This window comes from Oryx dammah, unplaced genomic scaffold (genome assembly GCF_014754425.2).
Source record: "Oryx dammah isolate SB20612 unplaced genomic scaffold, SCBI_Odam_1.1 HiC_scaffold_10, whole genome shotgun sequence".
Classification (NCBI taxonomy): Eukaryota; Metazoa; Chordata; class Mammalia; order Artiodactyla; family Bovidae; genus Oryx; species Oryx dammah.
This window is the reverse complement of record NW_024070194.1, coordinates 24,440,078-24,467,451: the sequence shown is the minus strand read 5'-3', so window position 1 is coordinate 24,467,451 and position 27,374 is coordinate 24,440,078. Positions and strand designations below refer to the sequence as shown.

The window sequence follows — 27,374 nt, the reverse complement described above, 5'->3', positions numbered from 1 at the left end:
CCTTGCTGACAGGGCAGATGCACAGCCCTGGGCCCGGGGGCCGGGACCTATTCCATCTCGCAGCCCAGGGCCTGCATAACAAGGCCAGGATGCCTCTTGAATGGCTAGGACCTGCAGCCTTGTGTTTCTCTTCTGCTTACCGGGACTCTGCCTTGCCTACCACCACCCATGTGGCCCCTCACACTGCCAACTTGTCCAAAAGCCCCCAAAGGGGGCTGCATGGCAGAACCACCTCTCCTTCAGAAAACTCAGAACATCAGGTTCCTTTTGATCAGCCCTGGGGCTTTCTGCTTATCTGAAGTGAGGCTTAGCCAGACCCCTCCCCTCAAAGGAAACCATTGTCCCCAAACACAGCCCTTTACCTTTCATCCCAGACTCCCTGTGGTCACCCCTCACCTAGCCCATCACCTGGGAACCACTGACTTGTGGGTTTGCCCTGGTCACTCAGATGGTAAAGAATCTGACTGCAATGAGGGAGACCCAGGTTCGATCCCTGGGTTGGGAAGATCCCCTGGAGAAGGGAATGGCTACCCACTCCAGTATTCTTGCCTGGAGAATCCTATGGACAGAGAAGCCTGGTGGGCTGCAGTCCATGGGGTCACAAAGATTCCAACAGGACTCATCGACTGACATACTCCTTGTGGCAGGAAAGGAAGGAGGTAAGATTGAATTTGACCCATGGTGCTGTCATTCTGGGTCAAGTGTGATTTTGCTCCTGATTTTACAGGTGAAGAAACTGAGGCTCCAAAGAGCAGTAGTTCACTCAAGGTCCCACCACAGTTCTGAGTTGTGTGGGGTGCCAGTGTGCCATGCTCAGTGTGAGCTGGGCCCCAAGTGGGCAAGTCAGTGTCATCTGTGGAATGAATGAATGAGGGGAGAGAAGAAAGAAGGCCAGGAGCATGTGACAAGGTCTATGGCTCAGAGGTGAACTGCATGCAAGACCAGCGGGCCAGGCTATCTAGTCTCAGAGGTGGGGAGGAATTCTTTAGCCCACAAAATTTCAATCATTCAACAATCATGACTGTGTAGTAACAGTGGCTTCCAGGCCCTGGATTCAAGGGCATCTGAGAGACCGCGGGCCTGGGCCCCCAGGGAGCTCCCTGGCTAGTGGGGAGACAGGACAATAAAAACAGGACAAATAAGTTAAAACAGTCATTCCAGACAGGGGCGGGAGGAGGAGTTAAAGAAAACAGGTGTGTGGGGATGAGGAGGGAAAGGAACCTTATCTCTGCTGGTCTGGGAGGAAGTGGCACCTGAGTGGCACCTGGAGGTGGAGGGCTGGCCAGATGGCTAAGGTGGGGACAGAGAGGAGTAAGGAAGAGGGTTCAGGCAGGAAGACTGGCAAGTACAAAGGCACATTGGCAACAAGTTCAGGGAGGGATCAGCGTGTCTGGAGTAAATGCAAGGGGCAAGGGGCAAGAGGGGTGAAGGGCTCGAGTGCCACCTCCTCCAGGAAGCCTTCCTTATCCCCGAGCTTCCTCCGATCTCCTCCAGCGTGTTTCACCGCAGCGCGAATCCCACGGGTCCCGCTCAGCCTCCTACCCTGTCCCGACAGCGAGTCCGGAGAAGGCAGGGCCGCCTCGTATTCCCCTCTCCTCATCCCCGCGGCGCCCAGCCGGGCGCTGGGCATCCAGCGCGCGCTCAGTAAATATTTGTAGAGCGCACTAGAAGGAATGAATGAACCCATTGGGCGCCGCTGGGGGGAGGGCGGGGCCGAGGGCAGGTGGGAGGCCGCGGGCGCGGGAGGGGCCCTTGGAAGCCCGTCCTCCTCCCCCTCCTCCTCCCAGGCCCCAGCGCGTACCACTCTAAGGCTCCTGAGGCGGCCTCTCGTGCGATCAAGGGCGCGTGGGGCTGGGTGAGCGACCTGAGGCCCCTGCTCTGAGCGCCGGAGTTCAGAAGAGGGTGGTTCCCTGCCGCTCGAGAGCAAGAGCGCGAGAGGAGCCAGAGGAAGGAGCGCCCGCTCGCCAGCCGCCTCGCCTCCTCCCCGGCACTCGCTCTCCCGGCTCCTGGGTTTGCTGGCTGCTCCTCCCACCCGCGCCCGCCTCCTTGCTCGCTCTCTCGCTCGCTAGAGCCGGCTTTCCAGCCCCGTGGTGCGCCCGGGCGAGTGCGGGGCGAGGGCCCCCGAGGCCAGCGCCGAGCCGGGGGCGGGGGTCCAGGCAGAGCGCAGCGGGTCGGGGAGGGGCCATGTCCGGCGCGGGCTCAGCGGGACCCAACGGCAGCAAGTGACCGAGCGGCGTGGACGGCCGCCTGCCCCCCTCTGCCACCTGGGGCGGCGCGGGGCCCCGGTGCCGGGTGCCCGGAGCCCGGGTCGCGCGTAGAGCCGGCGCGATGCACATGCGCTCGCTGCGCGCCGCGGCGCCGCACAGCTTCGTGGCGCTCTGGGCGCCGCTGTTCCTGCTGCGCTCCGCCCTGGCCGACTTCAGCCTGGACAACGAGGTGCACTCGAGCTTCATCCATCGGCGCCTCCGCAGTCAGGAGCGCCGAGAGATGCAGCGCGAGATCCTCTCCATCTTGGGCTTGCCCCATCGCCCGCGCCCCCACCTCCAGGGCAAGCACAACTCGGCGCCCATGTTCATGCTGGACCTGTACAATGCCATGGCGGTGGAGGAGGGCGGCGGGCCCGACGGCCAGGGCTTTTCCTACCCCTACAAGGCCGTCTTCAGTACCCAAGGCCCCCCTCTGGCCAGCCTGCAAGATAGCCACTTCCTCACCGACGCCGACATGGTCATGAGCTTCGTCAACCTTGGTGAGTGGAGGCGGGAGGGAGGGGGTGCGCCTCTGGGTCAGGAGTCTCTTTGGGACAGGGAGGGGGCCGCTTCTTAACATCCAGCCTGCCCATCTCTCCACTCTTGGTTTTTAGCAAAACTGCAGCGCTTGGCCAAGTGTCTCCCACCCCCCTGCCTTAGTGGACCCCTAGCCGCGCGCGCCGCAGGTAGGGCGAGCCGGGCTCATCTGACCTGTGGGAGTTTGGGGGGAGTAAGGACCGGTCTGAAGCCCTCTCTGGGTTAAATCGGTGGCCGCACCTCTGGGGCAGGAGGCGCCGGGCGGGCCGCGGCTCAGTTCAAAGCGCGGGGCTCGGTCATGTGAGCTATGCCCGGCCGGCTCGGCCCGCGCTACCTGGATTTAAAGGGCCCTGCTCCGCGAAGCTGCCTTCCCGCCCTTTCTGAGCCCCTCTCTGCTCTGCCGGCCCTGGCATCGCGGGCGTTGCCTCCCATCCCGGCCCTGGCTAGCCCTACCTGTCTCCTCCCGGTGCGCCCGCCATAGCGTGCAGCGCGCCCCGGGCGCCTCGGGGGCCCCGTTGCTGGCCGCTGGGCGCCCCCCTCGCTCTCAGCTCTCCTGGCTGGAGCTGGGGAAGAAACATGGCCATTGCGAGCTTTCTATTTTAAATATTTAATGATAGGTCCCGGACCGGCAGAATCCGTTTTCAGCGTTTATCACGTGTGGGGCGCAGACCATGGCTTTCGGCTAATGGGTGGCGAGGGATCTCCCAGCAGACGCTGCCGGGGTAGGCTAGGGGACCCGGCTTCTGACCAGAGCCCCGACGACCCCGGGGACCTCGAGGCTGGCGCTGCGGCGGGGGCGCGGTGCTCCCCTTCCATCTGTGCACGCACACTCACCAGGCTTGCTCAAACTAACCCCCGACTGCGCGCTGTAGGGCTGATGATCAAATATTTGGTTTCTGAGATAACACGCCCCGATAGCGCTGTTTTCTGAGCCGCTTTCATTCTACATGTGTAACTTGCTGCGAAAATACGTACCAAGTCAAGACAGCAAACTCACGCCCACCGGCGCTGTGTCAACAGGGAAATAATGGACCTAAAGCCCCTCTCGGAGGCACCCGGGGCGTGGATGGAGGGTGGCGGGAAGCGCGGATGAACCTTAGCGCTTCTTGCACCAGATAAGGTCCCTGGAGTTCCCCGGACGCCATTGTCTGTCCTTAATAATAGCCCCAAATCAAATAGTGAAACGAGTTTCAACGAGAGCAAGGGGTGGGAGGTTTGGATGCCAAAATGACTTAAAGAAAGTTTAAATTATACTAGGCAGCTTGTTAGAATGAGGCAACCCCATATGTCCCGATTTAGAACAATCTCCAAGATGTATGAGGTGGAAAAAAGCAAGGTGCAGATCAGTGAGGTTACATACATGCGGTATATCATCCTTTCCCACTGAAGGACACCATGGACTGGAAATAGATTTCACTGGGGGGCGGGGTGGGGGGTGCGGCAGGGCAGAACTGGGTTGGGGCCTTAGAGATTGGGAGTTAAGGCCAGATTTTTTCATTGTCTGCATTTCTGTCTGTGTCATTTTTCCCCCCTCAACGTGTATTTGTGACCTATACCAGAAACTAAAGAAAAACCCCAAATATGTACATATAAATACATCAGTTAAAGCAGAGTTCTGTAGCCATCTTGAAGCCAGGGGTTAACCAGGGCCCTTTCTCTGGCTGGGGATTTATGGTATCTTTTCTGTTCTGTTGGGTACCAGCGACTCTCGGTGAAGGCAGCAGGTCCCGGTGGTGGCCTTCAGAGCCTGGCTGAGGTCATTCAAAAGGTATTTGTAAGCCCTGGCTTCTGTGGAGGGCTCTGCAAACCCAGTGCTGTGGAAAGGACCCTACGACTTACGGACCAGCAGCCTGGCCAGACCCAGGCTCCCCGCATGCCAGAAAAGGACCAGGTTGCCAACTGGGCACCTCTGGGAAACTTGAGGCAGGGCTGTTTGCTCCCCCATGGCAGGGGGGAGCAAGCTGGAACTTGTCTGGAAGGCCACAGCTGGGTGGTTTTCCTTCTCTGGCTGTACACACACCTTTCAACCCGTTAGCCACATTTCTTTCATCTTGAAAGGACAAAGACCGGCTTGTCTGAGCCTCTTAATCAGTCGGGCTGGCTTTGGGCTTTGTGGGACAGTCCTGACTTTCTCAGGTCTTGCTTTCTGGAACATCACTCCAAATTAGATGGCAGAGTGGCTTTTAACAGAGTGCCCTGACCTTGTTTTCTTTCTTTCTCGGCCCCTAAAACTCGAGGTAATTAGTTGGGTGAAGACCTGGACCGCAGTTGGGCAAGACGCTTCCTGTAGATGTTTCTATGGTTGCCCTTTAATTTCTGCTTCGCAGCAGTATGGGAACTAACCTCCGATCTCTTCTGTTCTGTGAGGGTTCTGAGATTTTGCTCAGGAGGGGCTGGGGGTAGCAGTGGGGTTGGAGGGAGGCATGTAGGAGACTTGCTTGGAGGCTGAGAGAAAACACACGGTTTTTCCTTGGATTGCAGTTCATATTGACCTGTAACATACGAAGTTTTCTAAAGAAGTGTGTTTAGTCTCACACTTTACCTAAAAGTGAGAAAATGTCATTTATTCATATGCAGCTACCTCTTGTTATCATGCAGGGGACCCAAGGTATCCATTGGGGATTGTCGACAGAGACCTTGAAGGCAGACTGACCTTCTCCACCACCCGATCCTTGCCCCAAAGCCCCTCCTCCTTCCACCACCCTCTTCTCCATCACTGCATACCCCTGCTGTCCTGCAGTGCTTGGGGGACTTCAGCCTGAATTCTGAAGGCTTTTGCAGACCTGGTACATTTCTTCTTCCCTCTGTCTGCAGCCAGACTGGTTTTTGTTCCTGCAAGTCATTCTCAGAATTCAAGCTTTTTGCCAGGCTGGAGTGGGATCTAAACTAGAGCAGGAACTAGAGGAGGATTTATGACAAAACCAGGTGCTGAGAATGAGGACCTCAGACTGCACCTTGTGACAAAGACCAGCCTGTACAGTAAAGCCCGTGTAACGTTAGCTGAACTACCAGACGGAGATTCCCATCTTCCCAGCCTGGGCCTCTTAAGTTCAATGGCGAGATTTGTAAACTGGTTTGGATTAACAAGCCCCCAACTCCTCTGTGTAGACTTAATTTTGGAATTCAAAACAGGCTACCCTCTCTTAAATTGTCCCCCAGGCAATGTGAATTCTGCAAACTGAATCCGGCTATAGCTGCCCCCCACCCTCTTTCTTTGGAGAAATGCAGCAGTTCTTTCTGGAATCTTCTGAAGAAATCCGTGGCACTGGGGGTGTGCGGTACACGTCTGTCTCTGGCCCAGGTTATGAAGGAACCAAATTTGTTTCATTTTCGAAGTTAAGGTTAAAAAAAAAAAAAAAGGAAGTTGGAAACCTGTCCTTATTGGGCTCAGGGTCTAGAAGTGGCTTTTGTTAATGTAGCTGAGGCACAGGGAGGAGGCACAAGGAGAAGGCTGTTCCGTTTTACTTTTATTTTATACCATCTGGTGATCCTTTTTGTTGACAAGTGTTTGGCATTAAGATCTCTCCTTTTGCCCCTTCAGAACAGGCCCTACCACTGTAGAGTATTAGAAAAAGATTCAGTTACAGTTTAAAAATTTCCTTCAGGGAGTGCTTGCCGAGGGAGCACGGGCTGCAGGCACTCGCAGCTGTAACCTGGCTTGTGTTAAAATTTGGAAAGGGCTGTCCCGCATTCCAGCGCTCAAGCGCCGGCCTTCACTGGTGAGCAGCCAGAGGTTAATATAGATGTCACCCAGCCTTCCCTCCTTCTCTCTTTCTTTCTCTCTTTTCTGCAGAGCGCCTTCACTATAGGAGCACACCAACAGCTGTGTTTTCAGTAACCCTTTCAACATCACTTCTTTTAAACCTCATTTTCCTGCTTATATAAATCAAAGATCTTCTCCCCCACCCTCCTCCCAAGGATATATGTGACCCAGATTTGAACTTTTTGGATCGTCTTTGTAGTTCCCTTCTGGAATCAGAGCAGGTTAAGGCCAAGCCCTGGATGCCAGCTCTCATGGCTGTTTGTGGTTTTGATTCCAGAGTGGTTGATTTCAGAGTTGTCACTCGGTTGCAGGGTGGCCCTTGAAGGGGGTGAGAGAGGAGACCTGGAGAAGCAGAGAGGGGTTCTCTGCGTGCACAGAGAGAGGAAACAGCTTCTGAGATGCAGCTCCTGTGAGCTCTGGGTCGGGGCCTTCCATCGCATCGCTGCCTGTCAAGCCTCTGCCGAGATAAACACAGCTGGCCCGCGATCCCTTGACCACCGGCGTGCCTGCGATGTGAGCAAATATCACATGTCTGCTGAACTTGGAGAGAGTGATGACTTCATTCCAGGGAGAGCCTCATCTAAATTGATTGATCACCCATATCGCTTTAATATCATTCCCCCCTCATTGTGTAAGGTCATATTTGGCCCATTGCGAGAATCAGAGTGTCCTAACACTCTCCCCGTCTCCACCCTTCCCCAGCCTGCCCGTCCATTTAACCAGCTGGAGATTTTGAATGGAGAGCCCTTTGGACCAGGCGCTGACCCTGTTCATTTTTTGGTGACCACCTCTTCAGACCTTGCTGGAGGCTGTCGGCATGGCTGGTTTGTGGCGGGGGATGCTGGAGTGCTTTGCTTTAATTTGCTCTGGCAGTGTCACCGGGGTTAGGGCACAGGCAGGGATGTGTGGGACCTGTCACGTTATTGTCAGAAGGAATGCGAGGATTAGCCTTTAAAACGTGGCGGTGGGAGAACACTGCAGCTGTGTACACTTATTATAGAAGATTTAAGTCCCACTGGTAAAATCAATATATTGAATTGCTTGACCCTCTGCTTTTAATTAGTTTCAATCAAATACGCTGGTGTCATTTTGCCTCCTCTCGCCTTCCTGGGGTGAGGAAATGCCAATATTTACATAGAAACTGTTAATTTGTGGTGCAAAGGAGAATGCATTTAGCTTTGCACACCCAGATTGCTCCGACAACGTGAAGGATACCAGATCAGTGTGGAGGTGAGCGGCGATGTCACCTGGGTGAGGCGCCAGCCACATCAGGGAGGTTTGCTGCCTGGCTCCAGGGTGTGCTCACAGGTGCCTGGACCCACAGGCGCAGTGTGTGAAGGTGCAAGTCTTTCAAGAAACTAGCCGAGGCTGACTCTGCAAGCCAGACATGCCGCGATTCACCCCTGCCCTCGTCATCTAAAATCTTTTCTCTGCCTTCGTGGTTGTTTTGAGTCTGTTCTCCCAGCCTGCTGGGTCCTTTGTACCGGGCGGCTCAAGGCACAGTACTTTATTTATTCCAGAGCTTCAGAGGCTTTTCTTTCCAATTCCTGAAACAGTTTATAGAGGAAAGGGGGGTGCTTTTGCGGCAAATGATCCCATGTACAACCACAGCTATTATGTGAACCGTTCGGTATTAGTTGTGTGTTCAGCTGCAGTTGAATTCTGGGTTTTGCAGCAAATGGCATTTGACAAATATTATTTGACAAAAAATGTGACTCGATATTTCTTAATGTGGAACAGATACTTCCCAGTTAACCTTCTGTGGGGAAAAGTTGCCCAAACCTGACGTGAAATGGCAGTGTGGATGAATACCAGGGCTGCCTCTGAGTTTTACCCACCCTCTCCAAAGTGGAGTGTTTATGATTTGGGGGGATATTAGCAGTGCATGAAGCTTGACACTTACTTATGTGAAACTCCGAGTAGCATGTGCGATGCTGTCCTTTCAACATTTGTGTCGGGAGGCATTGCTGGGAGCCGAGAAAAGCCTTAGCTGATCCGAGTGGAGTGGATTGAATTAATGACAACTCTGAGAGCACCAGTTTTAGGGTAATTGCTTTATTGTTTTGGAGCCAGGGTGCTTATAATCTGGTTCCTGTACAAACATGTTTAACGTGTGTTAATGCATTTGCAAACCAGAGCCTCTCAGCACAACCCTGCTTTTCATTAATTGATGTCGGTAGCATGGTACAGTATTTCAAAGAGCTGGCCAAGTATAAACTGTGTTTCCAATTTCCTTCCTTTCCTGTGTTTGGAATGCCAATGTTAATTTGTTCCCATGCAGGAGCAGGGGCTGCCAACTGCGGCTTTCTATAAAGGGCTTCACGGTGAAGGCTTCCAGCCCTCACTGATGCTTGGGGCTGCCTGGCCAAGTTTCCTGACACTTTGCAGCTAATTCTGGGTGATATATGGAGTGGGGGGTTGGGGGGCTTCACTGCCGTGTAGCGGAAGTTCCTGGTGACAGCAGAGGGTGTGACTTGGCGAGAGAGAACGGCACGGCATCCACACTGATTCTCTTTAGACACAGCTTAAACCCCTGTGTCTGTTTCCACTATGGTTGCGTTTTAGCTGTGTGACCTTGAACAAGTTACTTAATGTCTCTGAGTTTGTTTCTTCATTTTAGAAAGCTGGATAGGCATCTCCCATAAAGACAAAGTCAAATCTCATGTGGGTAGAGTCTGGTACACAGTAGGTGCACAATAAATGGTGAACCTTGTTTCTGTTTTGGTGGCCACATCACCATTCACGTTGGTATAATAGTCCAAATTTCAGTTTTTAAGTACTTGATCTTAAAATACCAAGATTAAGCCACCAATGTTATTTTAGAGATATGAAGAAAATGGCCCTAAAGATGTACATCTTTGTGTACACCCATATACCCCTCACACATTCATTTTCTTCTTTAGAGATCAGTGAAATTTGAGCACACCAAACTTATCTGAGGATAGGTAGAATCTAATGCTGGGGCTTCCCAGGCGGCTCAGTGGTAAAGAATCCAACTGCCAATGCAGGAGACCCTGGTTTGATCCCTGGGTTGGAAAGATCCCTGGGAGAAGGAAATGGCAACTCACTCCAGTATTCTTGCCTGTGAAATCCCACGGACAGAGGCACCTGGAGGGCTACAGGCCATGAAGTCACAAAGAGCCGGACACGACTGAGCACACGCACAGAGCCTAATGCTGACTTGCTTTCGATTTTAGCATCGATGGCTATTTAAAAATTTTCTTCCTAGGGCACCTGAAACTTGAATGAGGGCTGCACAGGAAGTCTGTACTGTCCTCGCAACTTTCCTGTAAATTGAAAATTATTCCAAAATAAAAACTTTTTTATTTCAAAAACTCACATTACTGACATATTTCTTCCTATCCCTTCCTGGAAGGCGGTCAAAGTACAAATTGTCTTTTCCTTTGAGGGAGTGACAAGCCCAAAGCATTCATTAACAGACCGACACAACTTCCCCACTTTTTATGGGAGCAGGTGCAAGGCTACCCAACCCCCCATTCCCCCCAGCTAGGGCTGGGATAACAAATCCCTGAGTGGATTCACTGTGTTTGAAAGCCTCTGGAGATCAGTGGATGGCGGAGGTCTCCAGGGCCTGAGACGCAGGGTGGGCTTTCTCACCCAAGTTTTTCCATAAATTCTCTTCAGCTCTTTCTACACTATTTGAAAACTCTTGACTTAGCGAGTATTAAGGTTCCCCACATCTTTGAGGTCACGTGTTATTCTTTCACTTCTTTATCTCCTCAGAGTAGCTTTTCAAGTTTCAATCTTCTGTTGTCTGGCTTAATTAAATTTGGCTGTGAATAAAAACTTGCAGTGTTTCCAAAATTGCGGACTTGCACGTTTTTAAACATTGACGTTAGGCCTGTACCATCTTGTAGTGCCAGCCTCTCTCATGCTTTCATGTAGTTTGGAAAAAAAAAAAAAGAACCCAAGCACTTAGCATGGCCGTCCACCTAGAATGGTCCCTGCGCTCGTCTGCCCAGTGGTTTAACCACGCACTCAAAGGCAGGCGGGTTATTCTGTAGTTTCGATGACTTGTGTTCTGGCCTTCAATAAAGGACTCTCCTCTTGACTGCTTTCTCAGGCATTCTTCCTAGGCTACTCTTGCCCTGCCCTGCAGAATTCTCATGGCACAGAAAGTGTTCAGACATTGGCAGTTTGTGTGCGTGAAAGATGTAGAGCTGTTCTAAGGCAGTATCTTCTGAGTGTGTGTGTGTGTTTTTATATTTATTTATTTGGCTGCGCTGGGTCTTAGTGCAGCATGTGGGATCTAATTCCCTGACCAGGGATCAAACCTGGGCCTCCTGCATTGCAGAGTCTTAGCCACTGGACCACCAGGGAAGTCCCCCTGAGTGTTTTTTAATACTGAATCCCTACTAATAAATCTCTGAGTGCACACCCAAAGTAGAAATAGATCATATAATTACTCCTGTTTTAGGTTTGTACTTTATAAAACAAAGACTAAAAGAGAAATCTAAGTAGGAGGCACTAAAGATCAAAAATACTAAATTCTGATGTTCACTAATACACATTTTAACTAATGCATCATCAGTAATTAGTGCAAAGATTGCAAGTTTAGTTCATTAGCCAGACAAATGTAATTTTTGCTACCACTAAAATTTTCAACATGATGGAGTTTGGTCTTTCAAAACTTGCAGTTCAGCAGTTTGGAGGCAGCGAGCTAAAGGTCTGGTCCTAAATTTTGATTATTTTGATCTTTCATCTAGTCAGCATCAGGAGTTCACAAAGAACCCCACAAATCTCGGTAGTTTGAAATCACAGAGCCTTGTTGTTCTCTTGTTATGGGTGCGCTGTGGGTTGGCAGGGTGCTCTGCACATCGGCCAGGAGGGAGGGTGCTCAGGACTCAGGCTGATAGAGCTGCTACCCTCTTGAATGCCACCCTCTTGAATGTCACCAGTTATAGTACCAAAGGGAAAGACAGCATGGGTTGTCTGTGGGCTTTTCCTCATTGCAGCTGGAAGCAACGTGGGTGCTTCTGCCCACATTTCATTGGTCAGAGCCTGTCACATGGCCAGACCTGACCCAAAGTGGCAGGAGATGACAGTCCCACCCCAAGATTGGAAAAAGACAACTGGGAAATGGCACTCATGATGAACACACTGTTGTAAGCGAAGGTGCGCTCACCAGATGAAATTATGGGAACGGAGCGGTGAACTGTTGGCCGCCTTACTGTAATAAGATCTGTATTTTTCAATCTCATCCACTTAGTTATGCGGAGATATTTTGAATCCCTATCTTCCCTGATGTTCATCAGTTCTTGAAACTTAGAGTATGTTTTTTCCCGCCCCGTGTCCCACTGGATCCCTCTTTCCTACCCTAAATCCTTGCACCCCATTTTGGAGAACAGTGTTTCTGGAAGTGTCCCAATCACTGAAGTATTCACGTGGTTGGACAAGAATAACCGCTTCTCTCCCTTCCCTTGTAAAATGACTCGCCTCTTTAGGACCTGTCTTTCAGCAAAAGCATGCTTCAGCTGCCCTCGGGTTCACTAGCCAGAGAATCAAGGAGCCTGACACTCATCTTGGCTCAAGAGGTTCTTGCCCTTCTGGCTGGTGTTTGTCCGGGCTGTGCAGGGGACTGCTTTGTTATGAGGTCCGGCTTTTCCTTCAGAGGCACCTCCTTGTCCAGGCAGGGTCCCCAGGCAGGGTCTTGCAAAGCTGAATCTAGAAACTAAATGTCAGAGACTCCTTCATTATCTAAATGCATCGCTGAAATAAATCATAGTGATAACGTGGGAGGGTTGAGATCTTTCTGTAGCACTAATGGATTTATAACAGCCTCCCTTATCTGGTTCCACTCTCTCTGGTTCTGCATAGCAAGTTGTATCATTCCCATTTTAAGGAGGAAGAGGCTAAAGGGCCCCGAATTTACAGAGCTAGGAAGTGGTGAGGTTGGCCTTTGAATCCAGCTCTTGCTGAATGTAAACCCATTCACGCTTTCCTCCGGGGGCCCAGTGGAGGTGTGTGAAGGGTGGAGATGGAGCACAAGGGCCGTGGTGATGAGACCACCAGAACAGCCTCTCAGCCCTTGACCTTGACTTTGTGGTTGTGTGCTCTGAAGAGGAAGATAAAGATAAGCAACTCACACCTTCCCCTTCATTCTCCACCCTGCTGTGGAAACTCCCCTCTGTTCTGTCTCTGTGCATTAAGAATTATTGACAGGGTCAAGGGCCCTGAGTGCCTATGTACTGGGGTTCCTATGTGCACCCCACACCCCACTGATGGGAACATTCCAGAGGCAGCTAGGGACTGATATTTTAATAGCAATACCTCAAAGCACTGTATGGAAAGGAGGAGGAGTTTTTACCACATGTATGGAAATAAATATTGCATACTGATTGTAATAACATCAAATCACCATCAGTCTAAATGTCCATGAGTGGGGGACTGGAGAAATAAATTTGTGATAAATTTATTTATACGTGTGTGATGAAACAGAAGGGAAATGCAATAACTTCTTTTTTTATGTATCAACTTAGACTCAAAACAGAGTGTCAAGAGAGAGAAGGCCAGTTGTATAGGAAGATGTTCAGGGTGTAAGCATTCCTCGTGGTGTCACAATAGACACACACAAGATCACCAGATAATACTATCTTTGGGCGAATACATATATGGTAACATTATGGAAACATGGCCACAGAATTCACGGCCGCCTTTAGGGAGGCACGAAAGGGATGGGATTGAGGAGAAATTTTAAATAAACTTCAACTATTCTGGTTGTTTCCTTTATTTTAATAATAAGACTGGACTCCCCCTGCCAAAACAAAGAAAAGTAATATTGGACTTCCCTGGTGTCCAGTGATTAAGAATCCACCTGCCAATGCAGGGGACACGGGTTCGATCCCTGGTCTGGGAAGATTCTACATGCTGCAGGGCAACTAAGCCTATGCCCCACAACTACTGAGCCAGCACTCTAGGGCCGGCGTGCCATAACTGCTGAGCCCACAAGCCACGACTATGCCTTCACACTGTAGAGCCTGTGCTCTGCAGCAGGAGAAGCCCATACACCTCAGCTAGAGAGTCACCCCTGCTCTCCACAACTAGAGAAAGACTGTGCCCAGCCGCGAAGACCCAATGTGGCCAAAAATAAGTAAATGAATAATTTTTAGAAGCAATTTAAAAAAATGTTTTTAATAATAAGAAACCATTGGGAAATGCAGTGTGGTATTCTGGGTTGGATCTTGGAACAGAACAAGGACAATAATAGAAAAACTGATGCAATCTGAAAACTATTAGGAGTCTAGTTAATAGTAATCCATCCATGTTAAATTCTTAGGTTTGACAAGTGTCCCACAGTCATGGAAGATGTTAATCTTGAGGGAAGCTGATTGAGTATACACGAGAACTTTATACTGTCTTTGCAATTTTTCTATAAATCTAAAGGTTTTCGAAAACAAGAAGTTTACGGGGGGATGAAGGAAGCAACCAAGATATTGACTCCTGTTAAATCTTAGTTGCTTGAAGGGAGCAATAGAGGATAAGATGGTTGAATGGCATCACAGACTCAGTGAACATGAGTTTGAGCAAACTCCTGGAGAAAGTGGAGTTTCGGGGAAGGACAGGGAAGCCTGATGTGCTGCAGTCCATGGGGTTGCAAAGAGTTGGAGACAGCTTAGCGACTGAAGAGCAAGTGTTTAGTTGTGGGTACCTAGATATTTGTTACGTTTTCCTCTGCATTCAGAACTTCCTTGGTGGTTCAGACGGTAAAGAATCTGCCTGCAATACAGGAGACATGGGTTCGATCCATGGATCAGAAAATCCCCTGGAGAAGGGGATACTGACAACCCACTCCAGTATTCTTGCCTGGAGAATTCCATGGACAGAGGAGCTTGGCGGGCTACAGTCTATGGTTTTGCAAAGAGTCAGGCACAACTTAGTGACTAAACCACCACCACCCTCTGCATTCTTCTCTGTGATTACATTTCTCCAAGCCCCAGTGAATCAGAAAGCTCTCCCACTAGATACAGAAAAGTCCTCGCTGGAAGCTCGGCCCTGAGGTGACTCTTGGCAGTGTGGACCTGGGGAGCTGTCTTAGAGTGTGCTCAGGATATCACGCCCCGAAGACCAACAACTCATCAATCCACAGAACCATTAACCCAACGGGGCCTCAGCCAGCAAATGAAAGCCCCATGTGGCAGTGTCCTGAGACCTCTAAAACTCTCTCTGCCTCCCTTCGAGAGATGCCCTGTGTAAAGCAGTCCTCTGTTAATAAGCAAGAAAGGGAGTGGGTGGGTGGGTCGTATCAGGTCTTTCAATTCTCTTCTTGGTCCTGAACTTTGTGAAATGTGCCCCCCCCCACCCTCCCCCCGCATCTTCCCCTTCTTAGGTTCCTTTTTCTGACTGACTTGACCTAACATTTGATGAGGGAGAAGCCCTTAAAAATGGCAGTGGGGGCCTCAGAACCTTCCAGGGCTAGTAAATGTTTATAGGGTGGAGGCACTGGTTGGTCATTTCCTTTAGGAGGAAACAATAAATGAAGCTACTTGCCTTATACCTACTTACCCTTGAGCTCTTAATTGTCTTAATATACTGGTGGGGGATGGGGAAAGGGGATCCAGAAATCTCTGGGTCTCATGTGCCTCAAACACCCTAGGAGCCTGGAAGCAGCCTTTTCAGGTAGCTTTAGAGCTGAGTTTCCAGCCTTGGCACTGCTGACGTTTTCAGCTCACTTTTCTCTGTTACGGGGCAGGGCGTCCTGTGTGCTGTAGTAGAATGTTGAGAAGCCATCACTGAGCCCCTACACATGAGCTGCCAGAAGTTGTGACAAATAGCATGTTTCCAAACATCTATCAGAGGTGCCCTGCGGGGAATGGCCCCCGATTGAGAACCACTGGTTTAGGCTTGATGTTGTCGTTTTAGTTGCTAAGTCCAACTCTTTTGCGACCCTCTGGACTGTAGCCCACCAGGCTCCTCGGTCCTTGGGATTTCCCAGGTAAAAATACCGGAGTGGGTTGCCATTTCCTCCTCCAGGAGATCTTCCTGATCCAGGGATCAAACCTGTGTCTCCTGCACTGGCACGTGGATTCTTTACCACTGAACCATCCAGGAAAGCCCTGGTTTAGGGTACCTTTCCTCAAAGGACTTCCCTGGTGGCTCAGACGGTAAAGCGTCTGTGTACAATGCGGGAGACCTGGGTTCGAGCCCTGGGTTGGGAAGATCCCCTGGAGAAGGAAATGGCAATCCACTCCAGTACTGTTGCCTGGAAAATCCCATGGACAGAGGAGCCTGGTACGCTACAGTCTATGGGTCGCAAAGAGTTGGACACGACTGAGCGACTTCACTTCCTCAAACTTGGAAATTGACTTGGGAACTTTTGCTTCAAACCCATCTGCCCATAGTGATGAGTTGGGACCAGACTGATGGATCATTTTCCAGTTGAAAGGAAGACAGATTGCAATCAAAACATGAGCCCTGTCCTGGGATCCCAGCTCTGCCTGGATTTGAAACACCCTGGAGACGAAGAGGAGGTCAGATCTCTAAAGTCTCCTGGGAGCCAAAATATTTTTACAGCACCTTCTGCCCAGTGATACTAAAAAATGATTGAACACACACTTAGATCTGGTCTCTCTTTGTTTCTTTTCCTGAACTTTGCTCCGGAGGAAACTGCAAAACTCTCTTTCTTGCAGCTTCCCTGGTGGCTCAGATGGGTAAGGAATCTGCCTTACCAGTACCGGAGACCTGGGTTCCATCCCTGGGTTGGGAAGATCCCCTGCAGGAGGGCATGGCAACCCACACCAGTATTCTTGCCTGGAGAATCCCATGGACAGAGGAGCATGGCAGACTACAGTCCATGGATTCAGAGAGTCAGGCACGACTGAGCGACTTTCACTATTCACTACTTTCTCTCTTACCTTGTCTCCCTCTAGCAGGTAACTTGCCGGGGGCAAGTGGGTGCCGGGAGCACAGAAGCTGCAGTTTCTATTTCTCAAGGCAGCTCAGAGCTGCAGTAAATAAAGCGGGGAAACCCGCTAATTTTTGTGCAGGCTGTGAGCAAAAATGACTTGCTCTTTTTTAAAAAAAGAATGGTAAAAGAAGAATATTCCATGATGTGGAAATGAGATGGAATTCAGCCTCCAGTATTTATAAAGCTTAATTGGGACTCATTTGCGTCCTGTCTGTGGCTGTTTTCATACTCCATCCACGGAGTTGAGTGATTGCTACAGAGACAGCACAGTCTCCAAAGCCTAGAATATTTTTTATCTGGCCCGTTACAGAAGTTTACTGACTCCTGCTTTAGGACATCAAGAACCCTTGCCCTGGGGAAAGGTAAATAATAAAAAAAGGAAAAACCCTGAGTTTTATCTGCCTCCTTTGTTTCTGTGGACATCCAGTGATGCACAGATACCCTTTCTTTTCCAGGATGTTGGAGGGGCTCCTCCGAGTTTGAACAAACTCTTGGTTAAACAGATCTGAACACTTTCTGGCATCTCTCATGTGGGGCGTGCATGCATACACGCTAAGTCTCTTAAGTCGTGTCCAACTCTTTGCAACCCTGTAGACTGTAGCTTGCCAGGCTCCTCTGTCCATGGCATTCTCCAGGCAATAATACTGGAGTGTGTTGCCATGCCCTCCCCCAGGGGAATCTTCCTGACCTAGAAATTGAACTCTTATCTCTTACATCTCCTGCGTTGGCAGGCAGGTTCTTTACCACTAGCGCCACCTGGGAAGCCCCTCGTGTGGGGCGGGCATCATGAATTCCCATCAAGGAGATCAAGTAAACTGCACAGCTTTTCCTAAATTTGCTTTTTCCCAGCAGGCCCCTCCCCGTCTTCTTTTTTTTTTTATCTAAATCTCCTAAAACATCTCAGGTGGTAGCTAAGACTGGCTCTGGGGTCGGACATGAGTTAAATCCCACCTCTGCTACTTGTTAGCTCTGTGACCTTGGGCAGGTTATTAGACTCTAGGTCCCCGTTTCCTCCTCTGGGTTCGTGTTGGCGCCTGCCTCCTGGGCTGCTGGGAGGATCTGTCCCTTCCAAGGTTGGGGGGTGGCGGTGGAAAGCTGAGCACAGTACCCACAGGGCAGCAGGCACCCCATATGTAACATTAGCGGCTGGTAGCAATGCTGTTACTTGCCCGGCCAAAACTCGGACCGCTCTGGAGCTGGCCGGCCCGTGCAGGTCCTCCTGTTCCTCTGCCTGGCATGTGGGGCGGTGGGATGCACCGCCGCCTCCTCCTGGGGGTGGGAGCTGTGTAGACACATATCCCACCTGCTGAGCGCTGTGGGACCCGGGGTCAGGTTGTCCTCCCCTTGGCTGGATGCCGTGTGAAGTGCAAAGCTGGTCTCTGTTGACTGAGCACAAGGCAAACCAGGAATCTGGCCTTCTTATTACGGATCCTGTTATACTAGAAAGTTGCTTCTTGCTGATGGTAATCTGTGTTTGTTGATGCGGAGCTTGAAGGAAACACCCGATGGTCAGGACTAGCTTTCGGTAAACCCTCCAGCTTACAACACAAACACGACTGTGGACTGGCCTATTTTAAAAAATGAATAATAAGGCTTTTATAGTAAAATTATACCCTTTTTTCTGAACTCTGTCTATGTCGGACTCAGTGGCATTTCCTGTGTGTGTGTGCTAAATTGCTTTAGTCGTGTTTGACTCTTTGCGACCCCATGGGCTGTAGCCCGCCAGGCTCCTTTGTCCATGGAATTCTCCAGGCAGGAATACTGGAGTGGGTTGCCGTTTTCTCCTCCAGGGGATCTTCCCGACCCAGTGATCAAACCCGCATCTCTTATGCGTCCTACATTGGCAGGTGAGTTCTTTCCCACTAGCTCCACCTGGGAAGCCCAGCATTTCCTTGTCTCATCTCATTTTTTGAGGTGATTGACATTTCTCCACCTGAAGTGAGGACCTACCCATAGACCGGCCACTCATCAAATAGCACGATTTCCACATTTATTCTTATGTGTGAGGAAACCGGGGCTTGGGGGTGACAAGTCACTTGCTCAGCTCTGGGGACAGCAGGTCTGCCTGGCTTGGAGTCCCAGGGAAAGGTGTGTGACCTCATGCGAGTGACTGATGCACTCAGGTGCTCCGGGCCCCAGCTTCTGTCTTGGTTGCCTTGGGCTCCCAGAAGAGAACAGCACTGCCTGGGGAGCTGAAGCATCACATGCTTATTTCTCACAGCTTTGGAGGTCCAAGATCAGGGTGCCTGCTTGGCTGGGTTCTGTTCTGTCTCTGGCTTGTAGATGGCTGCCCTCTGGCTGTGTCCTCCCAAGATGGAGAGAGAGCTCAGGCCTCTTCCTTTTTCTTTAAGGGCTGTTGTGAGGATCTGGGAAGAGAGCTGAGCACGGTGCCCACCTTGCAGCAGGTGCCCCACATGTAACATTAGCGGCTGGTAGTGATGCTTTCACTCGCCTGTCTTCCCCACCCTTCATGACCTCGGCTAAACCTCATCATGTCCCAGAGACTCCACCTCCTAATACTCTTCTGTTGAAGGTTGGGGTTACACCTATGAATTTAGGGGGGCCCAGAGCTTCCCGTACGGTGGTAATGGTAAAGAATTTTCCTGCCAATGCAGGAAACACGGAAGACCCGGGTTCAATCCCTGGGTTGGGAAGACCCTCTGAAGGAGGAAACAGCAACCCACTCCAGTATTCTTGCCTGGAAGATTCCACGGACAGAGGAGCCCTGGTGAGCTACATACAGTCCATGGGGTCGCAAAGAGTTGGACACAACTGAACATACGTGCATGCAAGCCAATTTAGTCCATTGCAGTTTCTCTCGTACATGGGTGGCTTAGGGCCCAGGGCAGCAAGGATTAAATGGGATGAAAGCAATGACCCCTAAGTAAATGGGGGCTGCTCCTGGGACTGCCTTTGGAGCCCAGACTGGCTGCAGAGTCTCTTCATGGTCCTTCTATGATGGCCTGGTGTCCTGATTTGTCCTCATTGCGGATGCCTGTCACTTCCTCTCCAGGTCCAACTTAGTCCTCACGCTGAAGACTCTGCATTTTCCTAAGTGGGTTTCCCTGGTGGCTCTGTGATAAAGAATCCACATGCCAGTGCAGGAGATGTGGGTTCAGTCCCTGGGTTGGGAAGATCCCCCGGAAGAGGAAATGGCAACACACTCTAGTATTCTTGCTTGAAAACTCCCATGGACTTAGGAGCCTGGTGGGTTACAGTCATGGATCCTAAAGAGTTGGACAGGACTGAGCAACTGAGTACATTCACCTAAGTAGTTTTACATTTGAAAAACTATATTTATATTATTTATTCATCTCCCATTATAGATTTTGACGAGGCCTAAACGTTTTGAAAGTGTGATGCTGCATTTGCCCTTTTGTATGGGCTAGGCTAAAGGTAGTGGGTCAGACTGAAAATGGGCAGAGTGAAAATTACCCTTGGAATTCCTTAGGAAGGTGCCACTTTGGAGATAGACACACTCTGTATGTTAAGTCCCTACTGTTGGATTTTCTTCCAGCATTGGGATAGATTGTGCTTCTTCCATGACACATGAGATGACACAAGTAGCTTCAGTGTAGTCCCATACTGTACCAACGTACTTATTTGTAAATACTAGCACCACTAACACCACTTTCATGAATAGGAAGTACTGCAAGATATATGCCTCCCAAAGGCTACTCCTTGCTTCTGTGGACAGGAATGATGTCTCTTTTAGGACTTGTTCTAAGTCACAATATACCTGCCTAACAGTGGCTTCAGCTTTAAAAGCATATCAGTATCTCTCATAACAGCAAGTCTTCAGTGACATGATTCCAAGTTTGGGGTAGCAGCTCAGTGATATCATCCAGGAATCCATAAACTTTCCTCCTTGCCTTCACCATCCTCAGATGCCTTATGGCTATTACCTCACAGTTACAAGACGGCTGCTGCAGCCCCAGCCATCACATCTTCCTATACTCCCACATTCAAGGCAAGAGAAAGGGGAAGGGCCCAAAGAGCTCTCCTTGCTTGCCTGTCTCCTGGCTTTCCGTAGAAGGTGTCTCTCTAAGTCCCCTGGCCCAAACTGGTTCACAAGGCCTGATCTTGCTGCAAGGAAGGATGGAAAGGTATGAAAGTGGCTTCTGGCCTACACAGTAAGAGGGAAAGTGTGGGGATGGAAAGTGTGTTGACAGTGGTCATTGGGTAACCACATTCAAATATTAACAATCTAAGTTGTTTGTCTCTCCCTCTTTGTTTTTTCTATGTGGTGTATAGTTGGATTTACACAGGTTATTTGCACATGATTTGACTCAACTCTGCACTATGCATAAAAAAAATAGGAACCCTAAACTGGTTGCTTCCCAAGTGGTGCAGTGGTCAGAAATCTGCCTGCCAATGCAGGAGACTCAAGAGATAGGGATTTAACCCCTGGGTCAGGAAGAGCCCCTGGAGAAAGAAATGGCAGCCATTCTAGTATTCTTGCCTCAAAAATTCCATGGACAGAGGAACCTGGCAGGCTACAGTCCATAGGGTCGCAAAGAGTCAGACACGACTGAGCACATGCTCAATATATTGCTTCCATATTTAACAAATTAGTTGCAAAGTCTCCATATAATAGTGTGCCACAGTGAATATATACAGAAAGTGGGTTTCATGTTGGCATTAATTCAACCAGACCCTCTGTAGCCTCTGGAGAGACTTCAGTTTCTCTTTAAACTCAAACCTGTGAATAGGTGCATCTCTCACCCTGACTTTGAAGACTCCGTGGGATTCTGGCCAACAGCCAGTTGTTTGCTGAAAACTACTTTATCACCATCTCCTTAGACTAGTAGCAAAGGTCTTAAAAGTGGTCTGAGATGGTCAGCATCATTGTCCCCTGGAAGGAAGCAGAGGCCAGGTAGGGTTTGGACTGAGTTCTGCTTGTGGGATAGGAGGCTCCTATCTCCCTCTGGAAAGAGGATGAGCAGATCAAGATACTTAAGACATTTTAAGAATCTGTGTCATTGTTTGTGAGCCGAGGATAGACAGCTGCTCAGACCCAAGAGCTGCTCGGACCCAAGGCCTGCCCATCCTGGTCGAAACCCTGTTTGTATCCTGAAAGCCTGTAAGAACTTTTTCTAATAAGTGGGTTCTGGGCACATGGGTTACTTCTGCTTGTTTCCAAGAGAGATGGAAACGAGAGACTTCTGGTTGGAAGAGATGATCAGGGGCAAAGGATGTAGAGGTATTTTCAGAAATGTTTCTGGGCAGTGTGTGTTTGCTGTGAATAACATTATATGTAACAGAATTCTTTGGTTGCAGACAAAAAATATATCTTCAAACTAGTTTAAGGAGAGTAAAAAGAAAATCAATGCATGCCTAAGACTTGGGATGACTGATGGTGAAGGTGAAGCTCCAATACTTTGACCACCTGATGCAAAGAGCTGATTCACTAGAAAAGACCTTGATGCTGAAAAAGATTGAGGGCAGGAGGAGAAAGGGGAGACAGAGGATGAGATGGTTGGATAACATCACTGAGGCAATGAACATGAGTTTGAGCAAGCTCCAGGAGACAGTGAAGGACAGGGAAGCCTGGTGTGCTGCAGTCCATGGGGCTGCAAAGAGTCAGACTTCATGGCTGACCAACAACAAGACTTTGGAAAGGACATAATAGCAACAGGTCCTTAAAGAGCCCAAGGGTTATTCACTCTATGCCTATTATCTCTGCACTGAATAGCTTCCCTGTGACCTCTCTGCCTCACTGTATTCCTCTGGTACCCTGCCTATTGGGAGAAAGATGCCACCCACACCAACTTGTATTTATGGCTCTCTGGCTAGCCACATATTTGCCTTACCAGCTTCCCTAGTGGGTTGGAATGGCCATGAGATGCTGGTCTAACCAGTGGGATACAAGAGGAAATCTGCTGGGAGTAGAAAGGAGTGGGAGGTGGTTTTGAAAAATATTTTGCTTCCTGGTGAGTGACAGATAAACAAAGAAAACACTCTGTCCTTTTCTTCCTTTTCTTACCTTGAATGTGGTCCTGTGAAGATGGGATGTTTGGAGCCGTGGCAGCCATCTTGTGACCCTTAGGCAACAAGCCTAAGGACTAAACGTCAACATGCAGACAATGGCAGGGCAAAAAGAGAGAAGAAACTTAAGTTCCTGAGGACTCAATTGAGCTACTGCACCCAATTAAAATTCCTGGTTAGGGACTCTTAGACAGCTTGAATTACACGTTCACTCATGAATCAGTCGGGTCTAGGAGGTAGACCATGCTACATAAATAAGGTTTCTGAGAGTTAGCCTTTGTGGCTAGACTGGGGAGTTGGAGGCGTGTAACTCCGGGAGATGGTGATGGACAGGGAGGCCTGGCGTGCTGCGATTCATGGGGCAGCATAGAGTTGGACACGACTGAGCGACTGAACTGAACTGAACTGAGTCATAAAAATAGTAATAATCTTAGTAGCTAACATTTGTCAAGGATGCTAAGCACCCTTTATCCTCTTGGCCTTTATTGCTTATTTAATTCCCATAAGAGCCATTCCAGGTGGGGGCTATGACTGTCCCCCCTATTTTGGAGACTAGAAAACTGAGCACAGAGAAGCATCAGCTGGCCCAGAAAGTGTGTTTGAATTTGAGAGTCCAGTTACTTAATCTTGATCCTGAGCTACACCTCAGGCTTCAAGGATAGGTTTAGAACAAGTGAATAAACAGCTTTGCTGTCATAAGGTGGTAGGACGCCACGCAAGCGTTTCCCAACTATTTGCTTTAGGTTAAATCTTCCATTTCTTTGATTGTTGATGCTTCTGAAAGAAAGACGTCTTAAAATTGATAAAGGTGGGGGCTTCCCTGGTGGTCCCATGGCTGAGACTCCATACTTCCAATGCAGGGAACCTAGATTCAAACCCTGGTCAGGAAACTAGATTCCATCCCTGGTCAGGAAACTAGATTCCACACGGTACAACTAAGAGTTCAAATGCCACAACTAAAGATCCTGAGCTGCAACTAAGACCTGGCATAGCCAAATTTTAAAAATCGATAAAAATGTTAGTATCTTTTCCCCAAAGAGTTGCTATGAAATTAATCACACCTCTTAAAATAGGGGAACTATGGTGACAAATACTTCTTGAGTAGAACTGGAGATGGATATAGCCAGCTGATACATATTATTAACAAAATTTTATTGAAGTGTAACATGTGTACAGAAGTGCACAAAGCTAGAGGAGTTAGGAATTTTCACAAAGTGAGACCCTTTCAGACACTCAGGTGTCTGAGTACTAGTGCCCAGATGCAAGAAACAGAACGTGACTAACTGCCAGGAGCCCTGTGACACCCTCACTCACGGGCAGCTGCTGTCCTGTCCTCTAATGCCATAGACTAGTTCTGCCTGTTTTAAATCTTTATCCATTTGATTGCACAGTAGTCAATCAGTCTTGTCTGACTTTTTGTGATCCCAGACTGTAGCCCGTCAGGCTCCTGTGTCCATGGAACTGGAGTGGGTTGCCATTCCCTTCTCCAGGGGATCTTCCTGATCCAGGGATTGAACCCAGATCTCCTGCATTGCAGGCAGATTCTTTACCCTCTGAGCCACCAGGGAAGCCCTTTCGTACTTCTTAAATCCTACTAATCATTTCCAATGGGTTGGAAAGATGACCCCTATTCAGACCTGATTCATGTAAACTGGACACTCACATTGGAAATCTGTTTGCAGTTACATTCACCAGAGGACTCACACTGTAATTTCAGAACCATTGTTTGGTTTGATCTCTGATTCTCCCTCACTTACCAGAAATAGTTTCAAGGGACAGCAATGCAGTTTTCAGGATGTTTTGATAGTTCAGCTTGGGAAGGCAAGTTCATTTTGTTAAAATGTGAGCATGAAATGAATGAGGGTCTTTTTTTTTTTAAGATTTTAAAAAATGTGAACCATTTTTAAAGTCGTTACTGAATTTGTTACAATATTGTTTCTGTTTTTTATGTTTTGATTTTCTGGCCATGAGGCATGTGGGAGCTTAGGTCCCTGACCAGGGATCGAACCCATAACCCCTACACAGGAAGGTGAAGTCTTAACCACTGGATCACCAGGGAAGTCCTCTGAATGAGGGTTTTGGTTTGCTGGTTTCTGCCAGGCTCCATCTGCCGGTCCCCTGGACTGGCTTCTGCACGTCTCTTGATTGTCCTATTTGCAGAAATGGAAGCTGATGCCTCTGTAATGAGAGTTTTGCTCCAAGTATGTGGGGTTTTAGAGAAGACTCTTATTTTGAAAGGGAGATGGGCGCCCAGCATGAAGGAAACGCGGAACAATCTCTTCCTTAGCTGCACCTGCACTGCTCGGGCCTAATGAGTTTAGGTTGATGGAACCCAGACCTCAGGAAGGATTATAAATTCTCGTTTGATTTGATTTGCCTCTAAAATACCTTAAACCAGCTGTGCCTGCCCAGCTGACCCAGGAGTCTCTGCCTGCTTTGGGGGAAGGACTGGGCAGGCACCCTTCTGTCCTGGGGGAGGGGGGCACGGGCTCCCGTGGTGCCTCTCCTGCCCCAGCCACTCCTGGGGCCTGCTCTAGTCTGGCATGTGTCCCTGCCATGTCCCATGATTGCTGGCCCCTGTCTCCTTGAATTCTCACCACTGCCCCATAACTGGGGGCCTCTTTGTGTCCCCATCTTATCAAAGGGGAAGCCAAGCCTCATAGAGATGGGTTCACAGGTCCCAAGTCACTGCCGGCAGAACCCAAGTCAACCCAAGCTGTCAGGCCCCATCTCAGCCCAAATTCTCAGCTGCTTCTCCAGCTGAGCAGGGCCGCGAGGGGCTTTTCTGCCCTCCTAAGGGAGCCCAGCTTCCCTGGTGGCTTAGTGGTAAAGAGTCTGCCTGTCAATTCAGGAGACGCAGGAGACACGGGTTCGATCCCTGGGTCGGAAGGATCCCCTGGAGAAGGAAACAGCAACCCACTCCACTATTCTTGTCTGGAAAATCGCATAGACAGAGGATTGGCAGCATGAGCGTCTCCTGAGAGCCTGTTAGAAATGCAGGTTCTTGGGCCCCACCCCAGATCTCCCATGTTAGAAAGACTGGGAGTCGGTCCAGTGGTCTGTGTTTTAACAAGCTCCCCGGCGATTCTGGAACACACTGAAGCTTGAGGATCTGTGGTCTGTTTTAATCCTATGCCAGCCTAGTGAAGTCAGGGTTACTCTCCTCATCCTCGCATTTGACAGACAAAGAGTAACTTGCCCAAGTGCCCCATGGGTGACAGATCCTGGATTCAAACCCCATCCCGGCTCCATGTTCAAGCATCACATGCCCTGTGCCCTCTGCCAGGTCTTACTCTAGAAATTAAAAGCTAGAAGACAGTTAATAAACAGGTCAACAGGCCAATCAATCATGAATGGAGAGCATGAATTCCTAGGAAGGAAATGAACAGGATGGGAGAGGAGGAGGTGTTCAGGGAGGGTGAATGGCACGCTCAGTGGAGGGGAGGGTATCTGGGTGCTGTGCCCCTGCCCCCGTGCCCCTGAACTTGGTGGGTCTGATGATTATTCAGCCTGAAGTCACTCACCAAAGGACGAGCTCCCAGGTGGCCCTGTGACTGGGGCGAGGGTCATCATGCCTGTTTTTACAGACAGAACTGAGAGCCTGGGACCCATCTGTGTCCACTCCAGGCCTCTCCCACAGCTCTGGAATTAAGTTCCCCCGTGTTGCTACTGCTGCTGAGTCGCTTCAGTCGTGTCTGACTGTGCAACCCCATAGATGGCACCCCACCAGGCTCCCCTGTCCCTGGGATTCTCCAGGCAAGAACACTGGAGTGGGTTGCCATTTCCTTCTCCAATGCATGAAGATGAAGAGTGTGTCCATGGGATTCTCCAGGCAAGAATACTGGAGTGGGTTGCCGTGCCCTTCTCCAGGGGATCTTCCTGACCCAGTAATGGAACCCTCATCTCTTGCATCTTCTGCATTGCCGGCAGGTTCTTTACTGCTGAGCCACGGGGGAAGCCCAAGCTCTCCCCACTTCCATGCAGTTTCTCACCCTGGGAACTTTCTGAGGAGCAACCTCTGGTGTATCTCTGAGAACGTGTATTTGACCCTTATTAGCGATAAGCTCTATATCATCATGTCACTATCAGAAGCCAGCCCACTGATGCCGCAGAGCCATGCTGTCCAGTTGAAAGTTCCACCATGGTTGAACTTTTATGTAAGTTCCATCATGACTGAGCTTCTCTGTATCTGCTGTCCAGTATGGGTGCCCCTGGGCACATGGGGCTGTTTCAATTTAAACCAATTACTCTGAAAGAAATATAAACACTGCCACACCAGCCACATTGCAAGTGCCCAGTATATACATGTGGTTATCATACTGGACAGTAAAGGTGTAAAATTAAACTTTAGGTTGAACCACATATAGGTCAAAATCGATAGAAAGTTCCCAACTCTTTATGGTACAACCTAACAGAGGATGAGATGGCTGGATGGCATCACTGACTCAATGGACGTGAGTCTGAGTGAACTCCAGGAGTTGGTGATGGACAGGGAGGCCTGGTGTGCTGCGATTCATGGGGTTACAAAGAGTCCGACACGACTGAGCGAATGAACTGAACTGAATAGAAGTGAAGATTTCCCTGGTAGCTCAGAGGGTAAAGATTGCCTGCAATGGGGGAGACCTAGGTTCAGTCCCCTGGTGGGAAGATCCCCTGGAGAAGGGAATGGCAACCCACTCCAGTATTCTTGCCTGGAGAATTCCATGGACAGAGGAGCCTGGTGGGCTACAGTCCGTGGTGTTGCAAAGAGTTGGACATGACTGAGTGATTGACACATACATACACACAACAGAAGTGAAATGGGACTTCAGAACAGTTAAATCCATTCCTTTGTTACAGAGGGAAGAACTGAGGCCCACTGAGCCTGAGGTTCTACCTAGACAGATGAGAGCCCGGTTGGGACTGAAACCAAGAT

The 27,374-nt window shown here is 49.6% G+C and overlaps 1 protein-coding gene across 2 annotated transcripts in view; it reads left to right on the top strand.

Annotated features, from left to right (window-relative positions):
* Positions 1–1,789: 1,789 nt before the first annotated feature.
* BMP7 (bone morphogenetic protein 7) overlaps positions 1,790–27,374 on the top strand; it is an 83,766-nt gene continuing 58,181 nt past the window's right edge. Inside the window, exon 1 of one of the 2 annotated variants that reach the window (XM_040248641.1) lies at positions 1,790–2,746. In XM_040248641.1, the coding sequence (XP_040104575.1) occupies positions 2,329–2,746 (418 nt within the window). In that variant the 5' untranslated portion in view covers positions 1,790–2,328. The remainder of the gene's footprint in view (positions 2,747–27,374) is intronic. The other variant, XM_040248642.1, reaches the window with a different exon arrangement.